Source organism: Gymnoscopelus microlampas, assembly GCF_963454915.1.
Source record: "Gymnoscopelus microlampas genome assembly, chromosome: 21".
NCBI lineage: Eukaryota > Metazoa > Chordata > Actinopteri > Myctophiformes > Myctophidae > Gymnoscopelus > Gymnoscopelus microlampas.
In genome coordinates, this window is record NC_139958.1 from 14148159 (window position 1) to 14165372 (window position 17214).

The 17214-nt window shown below is 42.7% G+C and overlaps 1 protein-coding gene across 1 annotated transcript in view; it reads right to left on the reverse strand.

Annotated features, from left to right (window-relative positions):
* LOC311038389 (DNA repair protein XRCC4-like) overlaps window positions 1–8161 on the reverse strand; it is a 30735-nt gene extending 22574 nt beyond the window's left edge. The window contains exons 1-3 of the mRNA XM_084047888.1: window positions 8067–8161; window positions 1189–1359; window positions 169–371 (exon numbers count right to left, since the gene is read on the reverse strand). Coding sequence (XP_083904014.1) covers window positions 169–371; window positions 1189–1345 — 360 coding nt within the window. The 5' untranslated portion in view covers window positions 1346–1359; window positions 8067–8161. The remainder of the gene's footprint in view (window positions 1–168; window positions 372–1188; window positions 1360–8066) is intronic.
* Window positions 8162–17214: the final 9053 nt, after the last annotated feature.

Below are 17214 nucleotides of genomic sequence, written 5' to 3' on the forward strand. Positions count from 1 at the left end.
GAACTGATTTAGAAGGCATTTATAGAATCGTTACTGTAGTATATAAGTGTGTGGTGTGTGAGTGGTGTGTTTTGCACTGTACAGTATTATATGTGCATACGCGTGTGCGTGTGCGTGCGTGACTGCGTGTGTGTGTGTGTGTGTAAGTGCGTGTGTGAGCCATCATACCGAGATCCCTTTCTGCACCTTCTCATAGGCCAGCGTCACACTGCTGGAGGAGTCGCTGCTCGGTCGAGGAGGAGGGGTCAGGGTGAAGCTGTACTGTGTGGTGTTGGAGGTCTCTTTACCCAGAGCCTGCTGCAGGTCCTGGATGTATCTGTCCTTCTCCATCTCCAACTCCTCCGCTTCAGCCCTCACCACAGCCTCGCTCACTGTAACAACACAACAGAACGGTAGAAGAAAAAAAAAACTATCATATGGAGTACCAAAGTCCTGACGTCACTCATGCTAAGTGGGGATGGTATCCCCCCCCAAGGACCCCTGGGGGTCCCCGGACCGCACTTTGAGAACCAATGATGTACAGATCAGTGTGTATACTGCATACCTAATTAATCCCAAAATTGTAAACAGGTGCTGAGGTCAGTTACACGCTCTCTCTCGTAAACAACTTCCAACCTGGCGTCCCTATTGTGGGCAAGCATGTCATTATACGCCAAAGCTTTCAAAGATTTTCTTTTTATTTGGTTTAGTGACTAAACTAAATAAAAACTAAGCTATGATGACTAAAACTAGAACTAAATATACTGACAATTTCATCAAGGAAATAAAAACTAGACTAAAATGTTAGAGAGGGACTAGTGGAGAAGAGATCCAGTAGAACTAAGACAAGTCATTTTGTACTTGGCGGCGCGTGAGTGTCGCTCTCTGAAAATAGCCGATCTACAAGCTCACAACGCGTCACAGACACGTTCTGAGCTTGTAGTTGGGCTATTTTTGGCACACGGCCAAGTATACAGTAAATCAGGCATTATGACGCCATCAAGGCACGCCAACATAAACTTTAGTCGACTAAGCTGTAGATTTAGTCGACTAAAATATTATGATATTTAGTCTAACTAAAGCTAGACTAAAACTAAAACATTTCAGATGACTGTGAAATGTGACAACAACTAAATGGAATTTTATTCAAAAGACTAATGACTAAAAACGAAATCAAAAGTTTGCTGTCAAAATTGTAAACGCCTTTACCTTTTCCTCTCCAAGCATTCTGTCCATCGGTCAGCAGCATCCGGAAGGAACATCTGGAAGGAAGGCATATCTCTGCCTTCCAATCCACACGCAGGAAGAAGGTCTGCTGAGAATCGCCTTCCACGTTGATGTGGATTTCTCTGACTGTCGCAAGCATCGCTGTATGTGCATCTGTAAATTAATAATATTTATTAAATCAGATTATATCACATAGAGCAGGGGTCGGCAACCTTTTTGACATGGAGTGCCATGTTTTTATTGTCTTGATAGTCAGTGTGCCATGGCAACCTTAAGCCTCCCGGAGGACCTTCTTACCTTCCAAACTCTCCTTTCTACCTTTTCCTCCTCTCTATCAGCTGCTAAAGCTGCTTTCTTCTGCACTAAAATTCAGGCTTCTGCTTCCAACCCTAAAAAACTATTTGAAACTTTCTCCTCTCTCCTGCAACCACCTCCCCCTCCTCCCTCCTCCTCCCTCCTCCCTGACGACTTCGCCAACTTCTTTGACAAGAAGGTGAACGATATCCGATCCTCCTTCACTCCTCCCCCGGCTGATGCCCTGCGCACTACACACACCTGTCTGCCTTCCACCCCTCCCTCCCTATCTTCATCTACTCCTCCTCCCTCTCCCCCACCCTCTCTATCCCACTTCTCTCCCCTCTCCTCTAACGAGGTCCTTCTCCTTATTACCTCTAGTCGCCCCACCTCATGCTCCCTGGACCCGGTCCCATCCCCTCTGCTGCAGTCCTCTGCACCTGAACTCCTTCCCTTCTTAACCCACCTTATTAACACCTCTCTGACGTCTGGCTACTTTCCCTCTGCTTTCAAGACTGCCAGAGTCACCCCCCTCCTGAAGAAACCGACACTTGACCCCTCTGAGATCAAGAACTACAGACCGGTTTCCCTTCTATCCTTCCTATCTAAAACTCTCGAACGTGCTGTCTTTAAACAACTGTCTTCCTACCTCCACCAGAACAACCTCCTGGACTCCAACCAGTCGGGGTTCAAAGTGGGTCACTCGACAGAGACTGCCCTCCTGGCAGTGACGGAGTCGCTCCATGCCGCTAGAGCGAACTCTCTCTCCTCCGTCCTGATACTCCTGGACCTGTCTGCAGCGTTCGACACAGTGAACCACCAGATCCTCCTCTCCACCCTCGAGGGGATGGGTGTCTCAGGCTCTGCACTCTCCCTGTTTGCATCCTACCTGACGGGTCGCTCCTACCAGGTGATGCTGAGAGGGTCTGTGTCAGAACCACACAGGCTCACTACTGGGGTTCCCCAAGGCTCGGTTCTGGGTCCTCTTCTTTTCTCTCTCTACACTACATCTCTTGGTGCTGTCATCCACTCCCATGGCTTTTCCTACCACTGCTATGCCGATGACACCCAGCTGATCCTCTCATTCCCCCCCTCTGACACACAAGTGGAGGCACGCATTGCTGCTTGTCTGGCTGACATCTCGGAGTGGATGTCGACGAACCACCTGAAGCTCAACCTGGACAAGACCGAGCTGATGTTCATCCCGGGGAAGGGCTGTCCTCACCGAGACATGGCCATCACCATTGAGAATGCTGTGGTGACGTCAACTCGGACTGCGAAGAATCTGGGTGTGACCCTGGACGATCAACTGTCGTTCTCGGCTAACATCGCATCAGTGACACGGTCCTGCAGATTCCTCCTCTACAACATCAGGAGGATTCGCCCCTTCCTCACGGAGAAAACAGCCCAGGTGCTCATCCAGGCTCTTGTCATCTCCCGCCTGGACTACTGCAACTCCCTCCTTGCTGGTGCTCCGGCATCAGCCATCAGACCTCTGGAGCTTGTTCAGAAAGCTGCGGCTCGTCTGGTGTTCAACCGCCCCAAGTTCTCCCACACAACTATCCTTCTCCGTTCTCTGCACTGGCTCCCCGTAGCAGCTCGCATTCAGTTTAAAACCCTGGTGCTAGCCTATAGAGCAGTGAAAGGAACAGCTCCTTCTTACCTCCGGGTTTTGGTCAATGCCCACACCCCTGCCCGACCACTCCGGTCTGCCACCTCGGGGCGACTGACTCCCTCGCCACTCAACGGTCCTTCTGGTCGATCGACACGGTCACGACTTTTTTCTGTTCTGGCCCCACAGTGGTGGAATGAACTTCCCACTGATGTCAGGACAGCAGAGTCACTGCCCATCTTTCGCCGCAGGCTGAAAACCCACCTCTTCAGGAAACACTATCCTTCCTCTTTGCCTGGCCTACTTGTTGTTAACTAGTTGTACGAACTCTTGTTTTATTTTTGTATTGTTTTATTGGATCTTGTTTAGTCGATACACTTATTTGTTTTAGCTCGTGCTCATTTGATTTTGCCATTTTTTGTCTCATCTGTTTAAGAAAGTAGGTAGCTGATATATTGCACTTTTACCTTAGCGCTAGGTATACTCTTGGTTGCTTGTTTTTGCAGGAAATGTACTTAAAACTTCTGGTGATTAGTAGTTTTCGTTCCCTACCTATGTTGAATACACTTATTGTAAGTCGCTTTGGATAAAAGCGTCTGCTAAATGACCGTAATGTAATGTAATGTAATGTAATTATGATCAATCAAAATAAAATATTTTCGATATAGCAACCTTAACTTTGTTTTCTTCTTCTTTTGAAACATTTTCTTTCACATCAGGACATTGTAATGATCATTAGACATTAGATACAGTGTGCCAATGATCACCCTCCCCTGTGCCAATGTTGGCACCCGGTTGCCTAACCCTGACATAGACACACAACAAAACACAACAAAAAAAGTTCTGTTTCATTTTCTATGAACTAGTTTGCGGAAGATGCCATGTTGAAACTGAAACTCTTTTTTGCAGATAACTCGAGAAAATGTGTCTTCCTTCTTCCAATCAATGTTTTTGGCCACAGATGTTTTATCTGCAACATACAGGTAGATAGATAGATAGATAGATAGGTACTATTTCTGGAATGGTGTCAAATTGACAGTGCAGACCTGAAAGGAAGTCAAAGCAGCAGACATAAGCTTGGCTATTAGGAAAGGTTCCTCTATAATAATAAATAATAATACTACATCACACTTATATAGCGCTTTTCATAGTACCCAAAGTCGCTTTACAAAATAAACAACTATATCAGGAGAAATAGTTAAAAGGTTAAAAATGTTGCAAAGAGAAAAACATTAAGCTAAGACTAAAAGGCAGAAAGGCAGATTTTCTATGGATAGATAGTTCAATGCTTGTTTTTTTATGTATGTTACTGTCATTTATTTCTATTGTAAAGTGTTTTTAACTTTTTAATTGTTGCTGGTGAGAGAGGAACCACAATGGAAATAAGTCTTGGGGCTTTGTTGTTTGTTATCAAACTGCTGTAACCCTCTCATTGCATTTCAAATAAACTAAACTAAACTAAACTAAACTAAAGCTGCACACTCCTAGCTTCAGTGCCTTAATATTAGATTAATGGATGAACTACAAAAACATCACGTTCAACACGTTACTCAGGCTCAACAATGGTTTATCAGTGCAGATGTTCACATCATTCTTTTTTTTATAGTTATCTTTTATACAGTACTTATCATTCTTGGGGACTGGCGGCCCTTCAGGCATACGATAACACTGTAAAACACTCCCGCAAATCAGCCTGGAGAAAATAATTGCCTCCCAGCATGTGCTTTTGTTTTCTGTTTTCATGTTTCAAAACGTGGTTTTGTAACTGTATCTGTGTAACTTAACACCTGATTTAAACTTACTGTAGTTGTGTGCCGGGTGTCGCGCACCGGATATAGCCGTCTGTGATTTGTGTTTGTAAGCTTTGTAGATCGGCTATTTTCTCGCAGGCGACTCCCGCTACGCAGCTAAGTATAAAAGTCAGGCTTTATGTCTGTATTGGTGGCTGGCAGGGATTGTGATGACATTGGAGAGAGAGAGAGCATGGAAGGATTCTGTGAGGACAGTAGGGGAGAGTGGATCTGGATCTGTAAACCATTACAACCCCCACAGGGCTTGGCTGTAATCTAGGAATCAGCGAGCCTCCACAAGAGCAAATGAAAACAAAAAAGCTCCTGGCTTCACTCCTTCAGGTCCTCTCTCTAACCACACAGCAGCAGCACAGCAGTGGTTTTACCTGAACAGCTGTCTCTCTTTTTGTGTCTGCCAGAGGATGGTGAAATACCTCTTCCAAAATGTTTAGACTTGACTGGCTATTAACTTGGTATAGTAACAGACAATTTATGCCAACTCGTACATTTGAGTCATGTCACTGTCAAACATTTATTTTACTCTTAAGTTTCATTTGGACATGGCTATAACACAGGGGCATGATGACTGTTGTAAAAGATTAAGCCTGCACCATGCAACCATGTCATCAAAGCCACAAGCACTGTAATACAGTTTGTACACAAAACCTTGTATTAAGTCTAAGTACAGGCTTAAGCCCTGCAAGGCAAGAGAATCTGGCTCATCAGCTAACATGTATACTAATGACCGACTACAGTAGTATGCTCCACAGCACTTACTGTATAGACCTGTGTTTTTTGCACACCAGAATTGCAACTTTATCTTTAACAACATCCTTTAAAAACACCTGCTTTAGGAAGCAATCAATGGACAATTTCAGTGACTTTTTCTTTTCTTGCTTTCTGAGCATATGGGAGCTGTATTCGGTTACATCTAATCTCTTAACCCTGGTCCAAGTAAAATCTCAAAGTTAAATGCTTGTAATGTGACCTGTGTTGTTGGTAAATAAAGCATCAACGTGCCAATTGGAGCATGATGATTATTGTGCGTGGAGAATGCGGTCAACCTGAACCAGCTAAAACATCAATGATGTCTCTCTATCCTGGGAGTCTGCTGTGTCAAAACTAAAAAAGGGACAATGTTAAAGAAAGGTTGTATTTTGGGGTGCCTTGTGGCTCAGTCAGGAGGAGGTGCACTGACCATGTGCTCCCTGTGAGCCACGAGGACCCGAGTAAAGGGCTGTCCACTCCCAGAATGAAAACTATAATGATAAATGGACTGCATTTATATATTAGCTCCTTTCGAGTTTTTTCTGATCCTTCAAAGAGCTTTGCACAATGAACATCAGTTCACACGTAGGATACAACTGCGTGACAACACACAAGTGTTTGGGGGAGGAATTATTTGGCTTAACGACTAAATTGGGGAGAAAAAGGGGTAAATGCAAAAGATAATCATGAATGAATACATATGCAAGACAAAAAAGGGTGAATGTTGTTCTCTGATATAAATAAATACTCAATCTGGAAACAGATTCACGCCCGATACCTTTACAGGGTGTACAAAAAAAAGGCTCCTCATCACAATGACCTCATGGTTGATTAGAAAACATAAGGCCTGGTGAGAAGATAATTATGCAGTCAGTCAGCGAGACACATGGAACAGCAGATGAAAGGGCATTCATTGCATGAGGCTGAGTCACCAGTTTAGTGCACAGCTTGTATCTGAAATGTTCTTGTTTTGTCGTAGAGTAAAACGTACCTGACCGCCCCAAAGTGTTGCCAGGTTTATTGGGCTACGTTTGATTTGAATCGATTCGGTGTTGGGACTGGAAAACATACATAACCTCAGGCGAGTTGATACAGGACGTTGCTACCACTTTTTTTTGGAAGGGTGATTGTTTGAAAATAATGTAAAAAATTGTAACACTGTATTATGTCACTGTTGTCTTATTGTGTGAATAGTTTCTGTCACCATACAAGGACGTAGCCTAATAAAAGTCTGATTTATACTTTGGTCACACGCTGGTGTTGCAAGCCGTAAATAGCAGATCTACAAGCTCACAACGCGTCACATTCGTGACGAGTAGTGAGCTTGTAGATCTGCTATTTACTGAGCACGACACCAGCACGCAACTAATAAATCAGGCTTTATAACAGGCTTTGCATGAAACACAGACAGACATTTTGACATGGGAGTCACGTCTCAAAATGACCCCATTCTGAGTTTCTGCTGCCACCTGTCTCCTCCTGTCCATAACACACATATGTACTACGGTATATGATGGACAGACAGTGCTACACAGCAGTGGTTCTCAAACTTTTTCGTGTCAAGGACACCCAAATGAATGTGTATTTGGCAACGGACCCCCATTTCGTGCCAGGGATCCCCAGAAGAGAAGATTCGTGTTTCCAAACTTTCCAAACAATTTCGGTACGAAAAACATAAATCAGAAATGGCAGATGCAAAAGCTTGCAGCGTGGCACTAAGTGTAGTGCTGTGAGCTTGTAGATCTGCTGAATTTCTGAATAGCCAACAAATAAATGGATAAAGAGGTTAAAATGATTGTGATGCTGTATAATTAACTACTTTTGCTGGGGACCCCCTGGAACCCCACTAAGCACCCCTTGGGGTCCCTGGACCCCACTTTGAGAACCACTGCTATAAGCTGCTGTAGCAGTGGTTCTGTATGGACCAGAGCTACTGTAGTAAAGACAGGAGTATCAGTCAACTAGCCGCAAACAGCTACACTATAAGAATAATCGCAGCACAGAGTTTATTGACAGAAAGTTGGACAGTGGATTTTTATGAACCAAAGACTTGACAGAGGGAGACAAAGAGGAACATCCACGCTGTCCGTGTCCGTACGGGTGCAATATTGGTGAGTTTATCATTGTTTAATACAATTAGATAAGACTTTTGTTTTCTGTTTCATGAATGGGCTGTCAATGGGTATTGCAACGTGCACAGGGAACTGGAAGTACAGTACAATACAAGGTCTGTTTTTAAACCCAAGGATTTTAAACCTAAGAAAGCACTATGGCTTGTGGGGTCCTGTATGTATCTATTGCTTGCGGCTACAGTCAACATTGCAGCAACGTAACAACTTTCCTCTATCAGCAGCATGCAGCAACACACATAGACATATATAGTGATAGTTTATTACCTACACGACACGCGTTACCGTGTGTTGTTGTAGTTTCTCTGGTCTGGTAGATGTTGAATGAATTGTTGATAATTATGTTTGTCGGGCGCGTGTCTATGACGTACGGCAGCACGTTGTGCTGTTTGTCTCTTACGTCATCACAATGCGACAATGTTGTGGGTTTTTTTCAAGCACGCACGCACACACGCACGCGCGCGCGCGCACACACACACACACACACACACACAGAATTCTCAAAAAGAGAGACAGCAGAATTTTAGAATTCTCAGATTTTATATTGTATTCCATTCCCTTTTATCTGTATTAGCCCATTTGTAAAAGTATTATCTTTAATGATAAAGATATGCCGAAATTATTTTCTGCTAACTGATTTGTAGGACTAAAATAGTGCCAATCATTTGTAAAAAAAAAAAAAAAAAAAAGAATGAATAAATAAAAACATTTTTTTTAAACATTTTAACAACACACATATTGCAAGAGGGCACAAAATATTTTCAGATACAATTCGGGGCGGAGGTCCTTGACATGAAAAGGTTTGAGAAATTAAACAACATTAGGAAGCCCAAAGGAAGTCCAAATAAGCAAAAAAAAAACTATTATAGCTATAGCCCATATAAGCAGACATGGCAACAGTGGCTCATTTCTTGTCAGAGGTTAAGGCAACAAGCATGTTGACTCGAGAGGGAAATGAAGGGATTACAAGAGCTTCATGATTTGAGTTCAGCAAACACACTCCCTCTCCAAGACAAATAAGGCAGGATGTGCATTAATTTGTTTTTACATTATTATCATTATACACATACTGTACACTATACACAGCCCTGTGTTGTCAGCCTGGCATGGCCAGACAGACTAATATCACTGCATAGATATTAGTCTGGGATCTCTGTGTGGAACCTGCCTTTCCAAGGGGCAGAGTTTTGAAAGATGCCTCTGGTGATAAACCCACCTAACATTTGCATACTGGGCCCTGAATTGGTGCCCCACAACTTCGGGGGCAGCTAAATCCAATCACAACCGAGCAGGGCCAGAGTAATTTTGTCTGGTTTCCAGGCTACTGTTGTAGCCATTGACCTCTTTAAAATAGATACATTGTCACACCATTAGCAAAATGATAAAACGCATGAGAGCCAGCGGCTTATTTCCACTGCGGTCCTTTCATATTTATGTGCAAATTATGTAGTGTGTGTGTGTGTGTGTGTGTGTGTGTGTGTGTGTGTGTGTGTGTGTGTGTGTGTGTGTGTGTGTGTGTGTGTGTGTGTGTGTGTGTGTGTGTTTAAACTCAAGTCCACATACGCAATGGTGCAAAAAAGTGCAGTCAGCACCTATACAGTATATATAGGTCCAAGTCCTTGTAAGTTGTGGGAAAAACAATGTTTGTGCTGTTAAAATGTTTCACATATTCAAAATGTGTCACTTGTTATGTTTAAAAAAATGGTATATACATTTTTCTTTTTCTTTTCAAAATCTTCAGATCTACAACCTACCAACACGTTTTATTTTTCTTGAAAAAGCTGATAGTGTAGTGTTAAAGTGGTTAAAGTGATTCTTAAATTCACTAATTGTGCATGCTGGGGACCCCCTGGAACCCCCTCAAGGACCCCTGGGGGTCCCCGGATTCCCCTTTTGAGAACCACTGTTGTATATAGGCCAGTGTAAAGACAATACAGTATACACTCATTTGTTTTATTGTGTTAAAATTTGTTTTCAACATGCAAAAACGGGATAGTCCGTCATGACAGCCAGTGGCAAAAGCAACAAAATGGTGCCCTCATGAGGCTTTATATACCACAGTCATTCTGCTCCCAGGAATCAAAAGCAACAATTAACATTAGACACTTTTCTCTGTGTAATACTGGAAAATCAATCTGGGAACCGATTCGGTAACAAAGGTAGAAACAGGAACTCAGTTTGGCTCCTCCCCTGTCTTAGTCCACTTCCTCCCGGGTGCTTCTGTGTTTATTCCTACCATTCCTACGAACAACAACATTACATGTTTAGGGCAGTATAGGTGCTGACAGAGATTACTGGAAAATGAGCAATATCAGCTTCTCCACTTGTAGTGAATCCGCCCATTACTGCTATACATGCATGTGCTGTCGGGTAGAAATAAACCTTGTGTATCCATATATCAACTTTTTATGTTTATTTTATTAATGCCCTATTTCACCAAATAAGAGTGTTTGCACAAAAGTAGTGAAAATGGCAGATCTACAAGATCTACTTGGAGTTTTTGGGCATACTAGGTTTCCACCCAACATCAACGAAAGTTTTAACGTAGCATATTAATGGACATGTTTCATCCACGCCTTCATCAGCCTTGCGATGCAACGTGTTGAGAGTTTGTAGATCTGCTATTTTTGAGAGAAAAAGTTTAAAATGTATATACTATTTTTGAAAACATAATTGACCCAAGAATGCAAGGTTTGATTTTGTGCAACATGTTGACACATTTTTCGGCCACCTCCAAACACAACAGACAAGGGGTCTCACTTGTGATCTTTGGCGCTCCCCACTAGGAGGCCCCGGACCGCAGGTTGGGAAACACTGTATTAATTTATGACATGCCCAGAAAAGGGACGCCAGGGTTCATGTGGTTAAAATAACGACTTTGACTTGACAGGTTCAGTACCCATCATGCTCCATGGGCATTTACGGCATGTTGGCCTTGATGAAGACCAGATGCATTGGACTGGGGCGGCCATCTTGTTCCATCCATCGCGCCCCGGAGGTGTGACACCGCCCGCCGCATTGGTCCCTGATGTTGTCATGGCGTGTACGGTGCTGTGCATGTTGTACAGTGTACAACATGTGTGTGGTTAACCCGTCCAATCCAGGAAGGCATACTGTGTCATTTTAGATTTTTTATAGCCATAACCATTATTTTATACTTTGGGCTTTTCAAAAATAGCAGATATACAAGCTCCTAGTGCGGCACTCGGTGCCGTGCTAGGACTTTGTAGATCTGCTATGTTTTTTGTGAAAAATCGTGAAAATGTGCAAATCTTTGAGTATGTCTTTTAAAGCAAACATTTTTAACTCAAATCTTTGCTTCTGGGGATTCTACAGAACGTCTTCTAAATCCTAACAGTTGAAAATGATGTTGCTATAATAACAGTGGTTCTCAAACTTTTTTCATGTCAAGGACCACCCAAAATGATATGTATTTCGCCGCGGACCCCCATCTCAAAATATTTTGTTCCACGGACCCCCATGCAGAAGCAAAGATTTGAGTTAAAAAATCTATATATATATTATTCAAAGATTTGCGCACATTTTCTCGATTTTTCTTCTCCAAAAATAGCAGATCTACAAGCTCATAGCGAGGCACTCGGTGCCGCGCTATGAGCTTGTATATCTGCTATTTTTGAATAGCCAAAGAAATCCAAAGTGACACAGATGCGTTCCCGGATTGAATGGGTTAATGATGGGGGGGGGGGGGGGGGGGGGTCCCGCTGGTTGGAGGAAGAGCAGTCAGTGAGAGCGCCGTGGCTCAGCTGTGTGCCCTGCAGAACCAACATGAATGAACCATGTGTCACAGCTGCCTCTGATTCAACACCATCTCCCTAATAGTTCACTAGTAACCCTTTCAGCTCAAGACCCAAAAGAGATCTTCTCCTCTCCCCCGGGACCCAAACTTACAAAAATCTGCAATTATAGGAATTAACCACTTTAAGGTTAATTCTCCCCTTTTATGAGGGGGAGCTGGGACACTGCCGGAATCAGTAAAGGGTAGGGGGGTGGATGGGGTTTTAAGAGGGTTTTTAATATCAATGTTAGGCCTGCTGTTAGGCTAATTTATTTTCTGTATTTCTAGAGGCTCCAGGTCCTTTCAATTGTTAACACCATTCTGGAATCCTGTGGGCATTTATCAGTGGGAGCCTTAAAGGGCAAGACCACTTTGGTAGAGGTTTGGGTTGTGTCCTCATTGACTTACATTGTATGCTGAAACTGCTCTCAAAGTCACTCTTTTAGCACATAACGAACACAAACAAAGTTGATTCAGACAATATAGAGTATCACCAAACCCAGTACTGTTTGTTTTTTCTAATACAAATAAAAAACAGTACTGGGTTTGGTGATGCTCAATATTGTCTGAATCATCTTTGTTTGTGTTTGTTTATGTGCTAAAAGAGTGAGTTTGAGAGCTGTTTCACCGTACAATGTAAGACAATGAGGAGCATATATTTTGAATTATCAATTTCTAATCACTGGAGGAATTATTTTTGATTTCTTGTCCACCTTTGGGGTTACATCATGGCAAGGTAACTACACAACCCAAACCTCTACCAAAGTGGTCTTGCCCTTTAAGGATATGTTGACTGGGTATGTTGTGTTTTGTTGTGTAGTTTAGTTGCCCAGCTTTCAGTCAGTGATAGTAATAACCCCCCTTCCCGTTGTATTTTAATCTGAGTTATTGGTACATCAGTTATATAGACTACTGCCTCTGTGGTTTATGGAAACTTGTTGAATGAACTTGTTGAATGACCTGAACCGGCCTCCGGTCAATCTGAGCCTGTACCTATTCGGGGTCCCTTATCGTGTTCAGTTACATTGTCCAGTATATTATCTACAGCATGTATGGTTAATGGGTTTATTAATGGGTTTCACTCCTGTGAGAGTGGCATAGTCACTGATATAGCTGTGCCACAACTAGTTTCAGAATAGTGAGTTGATTTACTGTCTTAAGGGCTAGTTGACGCTTATGGACCTCAGAGAGACTGGCAATACACAAGGTCAACAAAGCATCTCTCTCCAAGGCCTTGCTCATATATTTACATTGGCAGACTGGACATGGCATTAGTCTCTCCCCCACTTCCCTGTCTGGTCAAACAGACAGACTGGGGGCAAAAGAGAAAAGGCAGAAACTGTTGTACACAGTAGGTTTTTTTTTTGGAATTATACAGCCAATATGTCCCAATTTTAACCACTTTCAATCTCGCATCCCTAATTTGGGCATGTGCAATTAGGTGAAATAGGTTACGTTGTTTTTTATTATGGCTTAAGTGGTTAAATGAAATACAGTTCAGTGTATGCATATGTTATTTGCTTGTCTGCTTGACTTGTTCATTGTATAATTAAAGTTAAATGTTCTTTTCATATATTGATGTTTAAAGTGGTACTATGTAACTGTTTGTTAAATGAATAAAATGTAATGTTATTTTATTACAATATAACTTAATACAATAATGACTTATACAATTCTCTCTCTATCTAGGTCGTCCTCAGACGAGCCCTCCATTGTCACTTCCAGACATCCCGGTTCTCCATACATCTGGAGAACTCGTAGGTCTGCTATTTTTGGTGAGGAGGTTTGGTGTAGAGGGGAAAGGAAGAGCAGACCAAGTACAGAGCCGAGGGTCAAGTTGAGGGTTTAAGTGTTAAATGTCTGAAAATACACATTAACATGAATCCAACATAATAATAGAAAAGATTATGTGTAAACAAAAAAAAAACATGAATTTACACAACCCTGATGATGGTGCTGTCAAACAAGTCTATGAACTATATCGTCTATGAAAAAGTTTAATCTGAAACATCATTTCATACAATATGTAGTGTGTGTGTGTGTGTGTGTGTGTGTGTGTGTGTGTGTGTGTGTGTGTGTGTGTGTGTGTGTGTGTGTGTGTCGGGGGGGGGTCCCTGCTTCATCTCTCTCTCTCAGCTACAGGGGTCATTGGCCTGAAAAACCTTGAAGACCCCTGCTCTAGACACACAGGAACCTGTCCGATAAACAAGGCACCACCAACATGTTCAAAGAGGCTCCCAGCGTCACCAGAGGGTCCTTCCTGGCCATGCGCCAGTCGGTACAGCTCTTACTATCTCCAATAAGACTTCTGACACAGAGGCCAACGGGACCCTGCAGAGTCTTCAGCTCCATGTCTTCCCATCATTAACGAAAAAGCCACTTTCATCTCTCCCTCCTCCACTCAGGGATGCTTCCTTCTTCCGCCTGACTTTAGCATCGCTGCACTTATGAGTCCCTAAAAAGTGCACCTAATAGCCTCAGGTATAAGCATATGTGCATGCATTTGTACAGCTCTCTCTCACTCACACACACACACACACACACACACACACACACACACACACACACACACACACACACACACACACACACACACACACACACACACACACACACACACACACACACACACACACACACACACACACACACACACACACATGTTCCTGCAGTAATGACTTCCAGCATGATCTTTTGGTTAATAAGCGTGGCCCTGGTTGGTTGGCTGTATCTGCCTGAGGACTAATCCTTTACTGTAGGTCCATGTTTCAGGACCAGTAGCTGGGCTGTCTCCTTCTACAGCAGTGGTTTTCAACCCTTTTCATATTGAGGTCCATTATATATTCGGCATTTGAGACACGGACCACCATTTGATGAGATTTATCCTCTCAGATCCAAAGCATAGAATATTTTGTTGTTGTTGGATAAGATTTTGTCCACAATTCCATACTGTATTGATGTAGTATCATAGGAGAGATAAGAGATGTTGATCAAAAGAACAATTCTTCTATAATCTCTAATTGTGTAGCCTATATAGAAAAAGAATGATAAAAATATATATATAAATACAGCAAATAGACATTTACAAGCTCACAACGCATCGCGATGTGATGCGTTGTGAGCCTGTAGATTGCAGTGTAATTTTGCACTGCAAACCTGCAATACACTGTTAAAATTGGGCTTAAGTTGGTTAATCAGACTAATTGATTTTGTCGATTAGGCTATCCACAAGTTTCCTAGGGCGTCGTGGGCATCACTTCCTGTTGATTTGATCCCTGAGACCTGATCAAATTGACAGGAAGTGATGCCCACAACCCCCTAGGAAACTTATGGATCCATTTTTTTTATCAGTTCCAATTTTTTCACATTGGTTCACTAAAGAATCGCATTTCAAATAATCCCAAAACACTTGCTTCTGGATCATTCAATGAATCGAAAAAGTAATGGACAGAATGATTGCTAAGAAGACAATCGTTGCGACCCTAGTTCTGTCCGTAGGGTGGACTTCTTGTTGACATCAACAAGATCAAGGGACATGACTGAGGGGTCTTAGGTTATTATATTGTTGCTGTCGGCAGAAACCTCCTATCTCCATATTCTAAAGTTTTTTGTAATTGAATGCCCCTACTTGATCATGCTACAACGTCACACAAAAATTGCAAAAGTACTGTAGCAAATCTGCACGCTCAACCTGACAGAGAATCAGGAATAACAAAAAGATGAATTTGAGGCTGAACAAAGTTTAAAACATGTATTGCTTCAACAGTGACAACAAAACCAAAAATGTAAATGAGCTTTTCTAAAAACAAATGATTACAATTCATAATATTTCACAAAAGACTCAATGGTTTGAGAAACCCATATACTGTAGGCGTTTTGCACTGAGATTAAGACCAACAGAGCCAAAGATGGTAACTTGGAAAGTACCAGGAAGGACCCATGGCTACAGTTCTCCCTCTGAGGGTAAATTTTGATGGCATTAATGGGCCTGTTTGGCCAGAGAAGAGCACTCTGTGTGAAGAGAGGCTAAAACAGTTGATTTAGGCCTATGGGTAGGTTGCAGTTTTGGACCCGTTGGTTCACTGACACTGTGGGTGTTGGATTTTGGCCACAAATAGAGTAGCTTAAGTACTGCAGTAACTCTTGAACCGCTCACATTCTTGTGTCTGTGTACATTGTTATGAAGATACATTGTATGGGCAGAGTAAAGCCTTTGTCGTACGACGGAGCCGATATACAAACTCACAACACGTTGCGGATGTGAGCTTGTAGGTTGGCATAGTATAACTATACTATACTATACTATACTATACTATACTATACTATACTATACTATACTATACTATACTATACTATACTATACTATAACAATGGTTTTAAATTCAGTATCCATGGATGGCTAGATGCATAAGGGGTGCATATCATTTTATATTAGAATTCAACTTTAGGAACTGGATCTTTTTTTTTAGACACATATATGGGTATTTGGGGGTGTGGACAAATACACATACATTGTCTTGGGGGTGTCTTGACTTTATGAGACGGATTGTATACAGTGATGTATGTGTTTTCTGTCCTGACGCAAAACTATGGTTACGTATTGTAGAGTAGGGACCTTGGAAAATGTTCAAAATATTAGTTTTCCAAGTACCGGAGCAACAAATAGGAGCCAAATGCAGGCAAGAAGCACCTTTGTCGAGCGTCTATACGAACACAATTGCCCCGTGTTCGGGGGAGGGCAGCCGGCACCTGTCAGCGGGGAGTATTGGGCGGGAGGAGTAGGGCGAAGGCTCTACGTCCTCCCGGTGGGGGCTCCTCACTGGCAGGTGAGCCAGTAGGATACAACAGCAGTGACAACACACAGAAATGTGTGTGTGGTGGGGAGGAATCAATTGGCATAATGACTAAATTGGGGAGAAAAGGTTGTAAAAAGCGGGGGGGGGGGGGGGACGACAACAAAAGAAGCACCTTTGTTTGCATGTCCAACACCCTGACGTGACTTTGATTCCCTGCTTCGCACATACTAGGGCGTGACGTCACTGTGGATGAAAGAATTCAGGGCTTAAAATGTGAATCTGGGAAAGAGTCCAGGGAACCGTAATTCAGTTTCCAATTCAGCTTCCAAAGTTAACAGCAATAAACGCAAAACGAGAAGCCAATGTGCTTTATCTACATGAAGTTAGATTCGGTTGGCATGTTTGTGTTCACGTTTTAAAACCATTTTTCCTATGCAGTGGTCCCGTTGCCTCAGGCCCGCTCAATCTCGATGTCAGTAGGGCAATGGGTCTTACATCTTTATAGTGTCATAAACAGCTAGAATGTTTAACAGCATTCCCATTAAATTGGTATATAGTAGCTCCCAATGATGTTTAGTTGGGGAGGGTCCAGTAGGGTCAAGATGATTAACCTCTGATGGTGCTGTGAAGTTTTGCTTCATCAGCAAAAAAAAAAAAAAGGCAAAGTCCTTCTCAAGTCTTATTCTGTCCCGTTGCCATCTAGGCTGTCCCTCCACAAGGAGGGGGGCAGTTCAAACAGACTCCATAAACATAAGCAGTGGAGTTTATTAGGTTCTGGCCTAGTTTTGAGAGAGCACGGGATGACGCTACATTCAGACCAGCT